The sequence below is a fragment of the Salvelinus fontinalis genome, chromosome 33 (assembly GCF_029448725.1).
Source record: "Salvelinus fontinalis isolate EN_2023a chromosome 33, ASM2944872v1, whole genome shotgun sequence".
Taxonomy (NCBI): Eukaryota; Metazoa; Chordata; class Actinopteri; order Salmoniformes; family Salmonidae; genus Salvelinus; species Salvelinus fontinalis.
Window position 1 is genome coordinate 28,348,364 of NC_074697.1, and position 12,324 is coordinate 28,360,687.

The 12,324-nt window shown below is 45.3% G+C and overlaps 1 protein-coding gene across 4 annotated transcripts in view; it reads right to left on the reverse strand.

Moving 5' to 3' along the window:
* Positions 1 to 268: 268 nt before the first annotated feature.
* Positions 269 to 12,324, reverse strand: part of LOC129831946 (roundabout homolog 2-like) — a 53,216-nt gene continuing 41,160 nt past the window's right edge. Inside the window, exons 12-26 of one of the 4 annotated variants that reach the window (XM_055895589.1) lie at positions 8,988 to 9,139; positions 8,103 to 8,224; positions 7,753 to 7,969; positions 7,346 to 7,464; positions 6,483 to 6,666; positions 5,996 to 6,214; positions 5,625 to 5,667; positions 5,225 to 5,367; positions 4,683 to 5,000; positions 4,325 to 4,463; positions 3,066 to 3,463; positions 2,560 to 2,673; positions 1,969 to 2,148; positions 1,517 to 1,656; positions 269 to 969 (exon numbers count right to left, since the gene is read on the reverse strand). In XM_055895589.1, the coding sequence (XP_055751564.1) occupies positions 958 to 969; positions 1,517 to 1,656; positions 1,969 to 2,148; positions 2,560 to 2,673; positions 3,066 to 3,463; positions 4,325 to 4,463; positions 4,683 to 5,000; positions 5,225 to 5,367; positions 5,625 to 5,667; positions 5,996 to 6,214; positions 6,483 to 6,666; positions 7,346 to 7,464; positions 7,753 to 7,969; positions 8,103 to 8,224; positions 8,988 to 9,139 (2,500 nt within the window). In that variant the 3' untranslated portion in view covers positions 269 to 957. Of the gene's footprint in view, positions 970 to 1,516; positions 1,657 to 1,968; positions 2,149 to 2,559; positions 2,674 to 3,065; positions 3,464 to 4,324; positions 4,464 to 4,682; positions 5,001 to 5,224; positions 5,368 to 5,624; positions 5,668 to 5,995; positions 6,215 to 6,482; positions 6,667 to 7,345; positions 7,465 to 7,752; positions 7,970 to 8,102; positions 8,225 to 8,987; positions 9,155 to 12,324 lie in introns of all 4 variants that reach the window. The other 3 variants (XM_055895587.1, XM_055895588.1, XM_055895586.1) reach the window with 3 other exon arrangements.

The window sequence follows — 12,324 nt, forward strand, 5'->3', positions numbered from 1 at the left end:
GATCCAGTTCTCTACTGTAGTTTTGTGTTGGGTTGTCCCCCTCACCACCTTACTGTTAACTACTTTCTACTGTCTGGTAGAAAACCCAATCTGAAATCTGTCTGGGTTTAGCAGTTAACAATTACATCAAAGTCAGTGCATTGGCACAATACAAAGAACCCAGGGAAAGGGTACTTTTTTCTTGTAAATGTGAATCAATATAGCAGGTTTCTAGGATAGGATTACCTACACTAGATCGATTCCAGGAAACAGTCTAGAGAAACATGTCTTTAGAGTAACAAATGTTTTATTGGTATTTTTTAACAAATCATTCCACTGATGACAGAACATAACATTGGTGTTTAACAAGGGTATAGGTTCACACATTTTCAGCATCACAACCTAAAATGACAAGGCTATTTCATCTGCTGTTGAAAAGATCGATATGCCTGTTTAGAAGAAGCAGGAGGTTGACTCCACAATGACAGCACGCATGAGAGAGAAAGAGAAACGGTAAACACACTCACAGAACCTCACAGATGCCCAACTATCAGGTCTTGTTAACAGAGTTTCTGCCTCATATCCTTTCATTACACAAACATCACCATGGTAAACAATAAACATAAGGTACATTCAAACATCTGATGTATAATATCTTTAGTCATTTTAAGACTTTCTTTCCCTTTTCTTAAAATACAATATATTATCTTTATCCCAGGTCATGTTTAAAAAAAGTTGCAAAGATGTTTATATACAGAGGCAGGACATCAAATCACATACAAATTATGAATAAATAAAAAACACAAATATGAACTAATATTGAAAAAGCAGGTGGCAAGCCTAAATGCTTTCACTTTTGTATTCAGCTCTTCTTTGACACCATGGCAACAGGCTGGATTTCAGCAAAAGTGGAAGCAGCAAAACAACCTTTTAAAAAACACATGGCGGAGAACTTCACATCACATAATCTGCTTCCAGCTACATGAGGTTCTGAAAGTAAACAAACACACAACACAATCATCCCATGGGACTGGTGCCAAAAACAAATCCTGACACTGTAATTTAGCCAAGGTTTAGCCACACAAATATGAGTATTCCATTTATGTTGAGCTCTCATAAATCTACTGACCCCCCATATTTGCCTACATCTATGCCATTGTCAAAACATTAGTTTGACATGTCCATAATCTACCCTGTGCAACATACTATAGATGGAAACACTGCAGTCTTGATTTGGAATTAATATTGTTTGTATTAAACATGTTGGATAAACCATACCAGATTCGTAGAGAAATTAAAGCAGCGGAGAGCCAGGTGTGTCTTGGGCCACTGGGTCTCTTGTCTCTCTGTGCCACCCCAATCAACACTTATTAAGACCCAAACTTGTCTTGGATAATTACCAAATCATTGCCTTACATTAACCCACTAGAGTACTAGACTTTAGGAGGACAACAACACTGATAACAACTATAGGACTAAGATCATGTCTCTACTGAGCCAGACCAGGTAGTCCTGCTGTCCTTCATACTGGACTCACCTCGTCCCTCCTCCGGACAGCTCCAGGCCCTCTCTGTCCAGTTGAAGCCCGCAAGGAGGCCCCTCCACCAAGGGAACCGTAGCCTGACATCTGGCCCCGGGGCAAAAAGCTGGATGGGCAGTACAGGATTACACTCTCATCTGCAGATGACAATATGCAATCACTCAAAAGTGCAGCTGGAATTATATGGGTCAGATTCTAAGTGCTGAACCAGACTAGACCTTCCACCATATCTGTCCACCTGAGTAGACGGGATTGCTGCTAGATATGTGTGCTTAAACCAATGGATTATTTTAAGTCCACAGAGGATTTGTATGCGTATGAATGTAGACGGAGCATTACTAGACCTCAATCACAATATGTGTCTGTGGTTGTGGCTTTTATAATACTGTAATGTATGTGTATTTGCATATTTGTATTAATTAGCATTAATTCGATGGTTTGATGCATACCTTGTGAGCCCCACATGGCAGGCCCCCTCTTATGGGGTGAGGGGTAGTCTCCTCTCCTCTGCAGAGTCGGCGAGTTGTCCGCCGACGATGTCCGGCTGCAGCCCAGCACATCAGCCAGGAGCTGCAGGGGGTCATCTGCTGCAGGGGGTGGGGCCGGCGGAGGGGGCAGGTCTGCACAGACTGATTGACAGCTCATGTTAAAAAAAACACTGCCTTCATTTGACCTAACAGGTTGCCTCTTTTAAGCACTGCGGTCTATCTATTCACACTTGGATGTACACTATAGGACTTTAACCATACTTACTGGATAAGACCATCTGTTAAATGACCAAAATGTACATACACTGTACTGTAAGGATGTGGCTTGAATCCCAAGGCGGGAATGTTACTCATGTGCATTTAAAAACCTCCTCTAGCAAAATACCAAGAAGTTAGAGCCAGTAAGAGACATTTCTAAGTTCTTGCAAATAATAAGCTGGGGTAACTTGTTATTCCAAAAGCTGTGTGTGTTGCCTTGTATAAAAGCCTCTCCAAAGAGAAGATATGATATGAAGATAACATAAATGTAGCCCACTGTCCAATATGTCTTACCTGCTTGGTCATGCAGCTCTCGTCGGTGCTGGCCCTCCCTGAGGACTTTCTTCTTGCTCCTGGTTCTGTGCCCCTGAGTAGCATGAGCGTACTCAGCCAGGAAAGGAGATTGTCCTGACAGAAAAGAACAGTGATGTCATCATCAAGTAGACATTCAGAGGGAATAAAAGACACAGCGCCATCTTCATATGCAAATACTTCGTGTTAACATAACATGACAACATTGAATAATTCAGGATAAGTATGCAGTTATGGATTAGCCTGGTAGCAGATCGGTGTGTGCTTTAGCCAACTCCTCTTGTCCAGTTCATTATCATGCCAAACACAGACTGTATGCATGGCATGGCAATACATGACAAAGGACGTGGCTAAGGCACATACAGTTCTGTGACGAGGCGGGTCATTTTCAAGAGGCTAGCTACACATATAAATAATTATCCTATGCATTAGAACTATGAGAGGGGAACAGGTGTGTAAAGACAGGGGGACAGGTGTGTACAACTAACCTCCTCCGCCACTCCTCTCTGAAATATAGCTCTCCCCCATGAAGGTGTCTCCCCATTGGTTGGTGTGGTATGGCCCGCTGACATCATATGGCCCGCTGACATCCTCCTTATTGGCAAACAGGTTGGGGTTGGAATGGGAGACCTGGGAACTGGGCCCGTAGCAGGCCAGCAGGTCAAAGTGCTGCAGCGGGGGGCTGTCGTTGGGGTTAGGGGGGTGTGTCTCCTCCTGAGGGGAGGGGGGAAGTATGGCTGTGGACCGCAGGCTGGAGGTGGAGCCCTGGGTCAGCTCCTCTCTTCTGGAGGATGGCAGGCTGGGTAACTCATCCCTGGAGCCTTCCATCAGGTAGGTCCTGGCTGGCAGCGGGGGACACCAGTCCTCCTCATCCTCATCTGAGCTACTGGGAGCAGGAGGAAGAGGAGAAAAGACCCCTGGTTTAACAACTAAGAGGACCTGACACATTGAGTGAAAAACATTGTCAGTAAGACCCCAGTATAAATCAAGGGGTCTATCTTACAACAAAACTTGTACTTCATCATCAAGAAAAGTCTTTGAGGCACATTAACAGAGACAGTAACAGTAGTTGACAGAGTTACATTTTAAAAGAGGAACCAGCAGCATTGGGTTACAAAACACAAGAGTGACTTCAAATGATTTATGTTGCCGTGACAACGTCAGAGGACATCAGAGCAGATTTAATAGAGGACATGTTATTGAAACAGGAAAGTGCTAATCCACACTGTCAGACGGTGGCTAATGTCATTACAAAAGACGATGTACAGTCAGAGCAGCTAGGTCCCCCCAGTTATGGTCACAATCTCATCTGTCACAGTCAGTTAGAGGACACTCTACACTCCCCCTGATGTAGCCACAATCAGAGTCTCTCCTGAGCCTCCAGACAAGAATGTTTTTAACTCCAACTTTAACCATAGTAAACATCATTAGAGTTTACAATCTGGCCCTAATGTCACGAACTCTTGCTATATAGTTCAGGTAAACTATCAGGTCAAATAGAGTGCAAGCGATACATTCAAACTAAACATAGCCCTCAAGTGAGGGCGTCACAGAATAGAAAAAAGGAAACATCAGGAAAAATCACAATGAGTTATGGAGAAAAGGTTCAATATGTAACAACTTCAGCACTCCTGGTTTTCCTTCCCTCTACTGCCATTTCCCTCCATACACCGTTAGTTCCCTCATCTGTACTTAACAAGCTATCCCATGGGAGGGTGTCTACAGGGGATATGGCGCTAGGTGTTACCTGCTCCTCCCCTCATCCCTGTCTCTCGTTGTGTAACCCCGTTCTTTATTAGCAGGCAGTGGTAGAGACAGCACGTCCTCCCAGTTGAGTGGTGCAGGCTTGGATGGAGGACACGTGGACCTCTGCTTCACCAGCTTGGCTACAGTAGAGAGACAGCAGACAACCCACACACTTATTTAAATCAAGCTGAGGAGAACATTAGAAATTAGCTATGTTAAACATATGTATGTACGATACGTTTGTGTACAGCGTACAAACACCCACATTAACTATGCAACAGAGTTAGCTATATCCCCACTAACGAGCATTCCATGAGCCCTTAACTACAGTACATGAGAAGTGTAATAGCTGCCTGTACCATTGCTTGTCCTGGCGTACTGCAGCTTGGCGTACTCTCTAGACTGGACGGTCAACTGGTCCAGGTCTTGCTCCAGACCGAAGAGGCCAGAGTTGGAGAGGACGGGGGTAATGGCGTAGGGGTCAGGGCCCTGGGAGTAGGGGGTGTTGGAGCCCTGGGTGTAGGGGGTGTTGGAGCCCTGGGTGTTGGAGTATTTGTTGTAGTAGGCTAAACCCTGCAGGTCCTCGGCAGCAGCTGTATTGATGGTGCTGTAGATGGGACAGTCTGTGGACACTGAGCTGTACTTCTCAGACTGGCTCAGGTAATTGGAGATGCCAACTGCGGGACAGAAATAGAAAGTAAATTAAAAATGTAAAGTGGAACCCATTTCCTTGAATGAACCACTCTATCTTCCCTCTGCAACTTCCTGGTCAATAACAAAAGCTCAAATAGGTTCCATCATTTGAGCAGCAATGGCGGCTTATTACTATTAATTTTGCCTCTGTTCAAACTACTGCATTTTATCCCACCCTAAGTTGCAAGAAGTGACTGTGGGCTCTCACCATTGTAGTATCTGTCTGTAGAGTCCAGTTTGCCAGAGCAACAGTTGACTGAGTCTTTTCCATTGTGGGCAAGACCAGGGGCTGGCCAGGAGTCTGCTAGCCATGGGTAGTTCCCCATGTTGGAGCCCAGCATCCCTGGTCTACTGTAGGCAGATGGAGAGAACTAAAAGGTCAGATATTACTGTAAGTCTATGCTGTTTGTAATAAAAAGTGTCCACTCATTCCTTTACTTAGATTGTGTGTGTTGGGTATATGTTAGATATTACTACACTGTCAGAGCTAGAAACACAAGCATTTCGCTACACTCGCAATAACATCTGCTAAACACTTGTATGTTACCAATTAAATTTGATTTGATTCTTGTTTACATTGAATATCTGAGTAAAACCAAGATCTCTACCTTCCGTTGCTGAGACCAGATCCTTCACTGTGAGCAAATCCAACTGCAGGAAAAACAACAAAAGCAATGGCTGCAATTAAAAACACATTTTACTCAAAGCAGTGGAGGCTGCTGAGAAAAATGGCATCAAACACATGGCAGCCATGCTGCTGAGTTTGACCTAGATACACTAAAAGGCATAGATCACAGCAACACTAGGATTCTGAACCCACAGATTACAACAAGTCACATTTTAAGACACTCAGATACCCAGACTTGGCAAACGTGATGGTGACAGGATTGGAACAGATTAGTGGTGTAATGCTAATGGTATTGATTGTATGCTATGTAAATACAATGTTGGGGTTGAGGTTAAGGATGTTACAGTATACCTGCAGGTGTGTAGGCAAATGAGGTGGTGTAGTGTCCCAGCTCTTTCCTTCTGCGGTGGCGACAGTACAGCCAACCACTGAAGCCCATGAGCACCAGCCACGAGGCCACACCCAACCCAGCGATGAACGCTGGTTGGCTGACCACTCCCGTGATCTGCTCTGATAGACTGAGGCTGCTGTCTTTCTGCAGAGGGTCTGAAGGCATGTCCAGTGACAGGGCTGAATGATAGAGAGTTCAGGTTATCAGTCCGGCAAATTAATTTCCAATATGGCTTCCTGAATAAACAGACAACTAACTTACCCCATTGGTTTTCTAGCAAGAAGTGTTGATATACCGTATGCCAGTAACAAACAATTCAAAAACCTCAAGCCTCGTCTTTAGTAATCTACCATACTGACTGAGGACCAGGGTATTAATTGGCTATTAATGTTGGCTATTAATGTTGCATCTAAGGAATGGTCTCTTCTAGTGGTACAGCTGACTCACTGAGGACCAGGTCTATAGGTGGGCTGTGTTCACCCACTCCCAAGTTGGTGACTGCAGCCACCATCACACTGTACTGGAGGTCTGGCAGCAGCCCAGTCAGTAGGATGGACAAACCCGCTCCATCAACTGTCCTGTTGATATGGCTCTCTGTCTTCAACTCAGTGTCACTCCCCAGGCACCAGACCTGGCAGACAGAGAAACAAGCTTGATAATGAGTGGTGGAGAGAGAAACTCTGGAGGAACAGAAATGGGACAGAAACTCCGGAGGGACAGAAATGGGACAGAAACTCCAGAGAGGCAGAAACGACATACAACATTTAATAACACTAGAAGCATCAAGTCGATCATGTTGCCAAGAGGACAACTGAACCAGAAGTGGAGATATTTTGTTGCTAGCCGGCATGACATGGGGATACGATATGCTTTAAAACGCCTTTCCAGAAAAGTCTGAGAAAATACGTTTATTTTTGTTGACTGCAAAGCAAACCAAGAGGAGATCCAATCGACAAGATGAGGACAAGTGATTTAAATCTGAGGACTATTAGTTAAATTGTGTTTTTGCATCCTATAGAAGTGTTGCTGTTAACTGATACTAAGCAGGCAGCAATGTGCAATGTTTAATTAAAACCACTAGCACAGCATTTCTGTTTAGCACAGCATGTTTTGGCAACAAGGATAAAACCGACTGCTTAAAATCAGCACATTGATGATTCAAACAAATAATACATTTTCTCTTTCCCACGACCAGCTGTAGTGACTAATTAACTGCCCACTTTTCACTAAAATAATATCAGACAGTAGTCTAGAGTAGCACTTTCCTCCAGCCAGGTACAGCTTCAACAGTCTCCACTCTGTAATCTTACCTTGTACTCCAGGACTGTACCACTCTGAACACCAGCGGGGGGAGGTTCCCAGGAGACACTGATGCTAGAGCTGTTGCTGAGCTGGACCACCGACACAGCCTGCGGGGGAGCACTTAACACTGGAAGGATGTGAACATGGACAGCTGTCGGTTAATGAGACCCAGGAAATCAAAAGAGACTTTGGTCAATAAAATAGATTTTCCTATACGCATGTGCTGTGGTGTCCTACAGTAACACATCACAGCATTGAGTCATTTTAGAAGCAAACAAATCTTTATAAATCTAAGGGAAAGTCTGAGGAAAAGTGATTCTTACTGCCCTTGCAGCAACAATAAAATGTAGTGAACTGCTGTATGCCTACAGACTTCACAGAGAAGGAACGTCCTGCATCCCGCTGCGTGCCTTACCCTCCTCAGGGGTGCGTAGCTGCACCAGGGGGCTGTCCAGTCCCTGCAGCTCGTTGAAGTAGGGGCGGACCTTCACCTCGTACTCTGTGTCCGTGTGCAGGTCTGATAGGACAGTGGTGAGCTCAGGCCCCACTTTCACATCCTGGACTAACCAGGCGCTGCCAGTGGAGCGGTACAGCAGCCTGTATCCCTGCACGTACTGAGACTGACGTGCCACCTGACCAATGACAGAACACAGGGGGAGGGACATAGAGGTGGTTAATTATATATTTCCCGAGATATTATAAAGTATGGAGCACAGTACAAGTTGCATATTGTTTCTCCAGGTTATGACACTCAGTTTTACTCACAGTCCAGGAGACCTGGGCACTGCTGGGTGATAGGACCACAGGCTTCTGCAGGTAGAGAGACACCTCCCCTAGTTCTCTCTGCACCTGTCTGTGGTCTACCCCCTGCTCTGTAGGACTCCCATCTACAACACCACAAGAGAACTGCACTCAGAACAGCCTGACATCATATCACACTGCACTGAGAACAGCCTGACATCATACCACACTGCACTGAGAACAGCCTGACATCATACCACACTGCACTGAGAACAGCCTGACATCATACCACACTGCACTGAGAACAGCCTGACATCATACCACACTGCACTGAGAACAGCCTGACATCATACCACACTGCACTGAGAACAGCCTGACATCATACCACACTGCACTGAGAACAGCCTGACATCATACCACACTGCACTGAGAACAGCCTGACATCATACCACACTGCACTGAGAACAGCCTGACATCATACCACACTGCACTGAGAACAGCCTGACATCATACCACACTGCACTGAGAACAGCCTGACATCATACCACACTGCACTGAGAACAGCCTGACATCATACCACACTGCACTGAGAACAGCCTGACATCATACCACACTGCACTGAGAACAGCCTGACATCATACCACACTGCACTGAGAACAGCCTGACATCATACCACACTGCACTGAGAACAGCCTGACATCATACCACACTGCACTGAGAACAGCCTGACATCATACCACACTGCACTGAGAAAAGCTTGATGTCATACCACACTTTACTGAAAATATCCTAATGTCATAACACACTGCACTCAGAACAGCCTAACATCACAGAACACTTTCCAACGAAAAAGTCCAAGTGATTGAGTGATTATACACATATTATATGCTGTTCTGTGTCCATACTGACCCTGTGTCCTGATGGGTTCAGAGATTGGGCTGGGGTCACTCAGACCGTAGGAGTTGACTGCTCGGACGATGAACAGGTAGACAGTGTTTGGGTACAGGCCGATGACGGTGTGCTTCTCCTGTTTCACGTGGTCAGCTACCGTCTGCCACACACTGCCAACAGATTGGCTGGGAAATAACATTAATCAATTACAGGTTGAATTCTGGGATTATTGTCTGGCCTTGTCCTTATCCTGATATGATAAATAACGCAACAATGAGTGTGGTTTGACAATTTGGGTCCTCTAGCATAGATGAATGTTGGGTAAATTAATGATATTATCATCTCAGTCCAGTGAGGACCTATAATACATATTACCTAGTCTATGGTATGATTTGTCCAGTCAATTACCCAGTGAGTGATAACCGACTAGTCAAAATGCGTTAGCATGCTTCATTTCGGCTGGCGCCCAGCCGGGAACCAACTGAGTGTGCTCGCAAACTCCCTTAAAAGACCTTCACTTGAAAAACAAGAAAAAGCGTCAATAGTACTGTTTGACCATTTTTAGAAGCCGTAGCCAGTAAACACTTCCTCAAAATAGTCTGAATTAATCTAAAATAACTCCAGAAATCTGTCATTAATTTTGACGTTTTTGCGGAGGATTTCTTAGTTGCGTAATTTACTACTAAGATGTTTGGTGTAGTCTTTCTCAATGAAAGAATTTGCATGAAAACGAGTCGTCTCTGGTTGAATGACAAAAAATAAGAATCCCTACTGTTGACCAATCACTGATGAAGGGATGAAAACTTCGGCTCCGAAGACGAAAAATGTGTGCCCGAACAGGCGAAAAAACCTTTCTGAAGTACAAAACGAATAAAAACACATCACAAAATGTTGTCATAACATATGCACAAATTCTTCCGAACTGTTTCGATTCTTCTTCCGAACCAGCCCCGTCGCGGACCAGGATGTCTTGCTCCCAGACAGACTAAATAACTTTTTTGCTCGCTTTGAGGACAATACAGTGCCACTGACACGGCCCGCTACCAAAACCTGCGGGCTCTCCTTCACTGCAGCCGAGGTGAGTAAAACATTTAAACGTGTTAACCCTCGCAAGTCTGCAGGCCCAGACGGCATTCCCAGCCGCGTCCTCAGAGCATGTGCAGACCAGCTGGCTGGTGTGTTTAAGGACATATTCAATCAATCCTTATCCCAGTCTGCTGTTCTCACATGCTTCAAGAGGGCCACCATTGTTCCTGTTCCCAAGAAAGCTAAGGTAACTGAGCTAAACGACTACCGCCCCGTAGCACTCACTTCCGTCATCATGAAGTGCTTTGAGAGACTAGTCAAGGACCATACCACCTCCACCCTACCTGACACCCTAGACCCACTCCAATTTGCTTACTGACCCAATAGGTCCACAGACGACGCAATCGCAACCACACTGCACACTGCCCTAACCCATCTGGACAAGAGGAATACCTATGTGAGAATGCTGTTCATCGACTACAGCTCAGCATTTAACGCCATAGTACCCTCCAAACTCGTCATCAAGCTCGAGACCCTGGGTCTCGACCCCGCCCTGTGCAACTGAGTCCTGGACTTCCTGACGGGCCGCCCCCAGGTGGTGAGGGTAGGTAACAACATCTCCACCCCACTGATCCTCAACACTGGGGCCCCACAAGGGTGCATTCTGAGCCCTCTCCTGTACTCCCTGTTCACCCACGACTGCGTGGCCATGCACGCCTCCAACTCAATCATCAAGTTTGCGGACGACACTACAGTGGTAGGCTTGATTACCAACAACGACGAGACGGCCTACAGGGAGGAGGTGAGGGCCCTCGGAGTGTGGTGTCAGGAAAATAACCTCACACTCAACGTCAACAAAACAAAGGAGATGGTTGTGGACTTCAGGAAACAGCAGAGGGAGCACCCCCCTATCCACATCGACGGGACAGTAGTGGAGAAGGTGGAAAGTTTTAAGTTCCTCGGTGTACACATCACGGACAAACTGAATTGGTCCACCCACACAGACAGTGTTGTGAAGAAGGCGTAGCAGCGCCTCTTCAACCTCAGGAGGCTGAAGAAACTCGGCTTGTCACCAAAAGCACTCACAAACTTTTACAGATGCACAATCGAGAGCATCCTGTCGGGCTGTATCACCGCCTGGTACGGCAACTGCTCCGCCAACAACCGTAAGGCTCTCCAGAGGGTAGTGAGGTCTGCACAACGCATCACCGGGGGCAAACTACCTGCCTTCCAGGACACCTACACCACCCGATGTCACAGGAAGGCCATAAAGATCATCAAGGACAACAACCACCCGAGCCACTGCCTGTTCACCCCGCTATCATCCAGAAGGCGAGGTCAGTACAGGTGCATCAAAGCAGGGACCGAGAGACTGAAAAACAGCTTCTATCTCAAGGCCATCAGACTGTTAAACAGCCACCACTAACATTTAGTGGCCGCTGCCAACATACTGACTCAACTCCAACCACTTTAATAATGGGAATTGATGGAAATTATGTAAAAATGTATCACTAGCCACTTTACAATGCCACTTAATATAATGTTTACATACCCTACATTAGTCATCTCATATGTATACGTATATACTGTACTCTATATCATCTACTGCATCTTGCCATCTTTATGTAATACATGTATCACTAGCCACTTTAAACTATGCCACTTTATGTTTATATACCCTACATTACTCATCTCATATGTATATACTGTACTCTATACCATCTACTACATCTTGCCTATGCCGTTCTGTACCATCACTCATTCAATTATCTTTATGTACATATTCTTTATCCCTTTACACTTGTGTGTATAAGGTAGTAGTTGTGGAATTGTTAGGTTAGATTACTTGTTGGTTATTACTGCATTGTCGGAACTAGAAGCACAAGCATTTCGCTACACTCGCATTAACATCTGCTAACCATGTGTATGTGACAAATAAAATTTGATTTGATTTGTTTTGTCTGGAAAGCATGTGGACGCCTTAAGGAAGCAGCGCTAGAACTCTGACCTGCTCCTTAACTGCAATAGGTGTCAGATAAGCGGCGGCAGGTAGCCTAGTGGTTAGAGCGTTGCACTAGTAACCGAAAGTTTGCAAGATCAAACCCCCGAGCTGACAAGGTAAAAAAAAAAAACGGTTGTTTTACAGTTAACCCACTGTTCCTGTCATTGAAAATAAGAATTTGTTCATAGTTAAATAAAGGTAAAAATAAGACCTGAGTAACATTCTGCCCTCTGCTATCCTCCAACCATCCCTCTCTTCTTCCATTAAGCCCTGTTCTCTAGCCCTAGGAGGGTTAGTGGAGGAATAATAGGAGACGTCCACATCCAG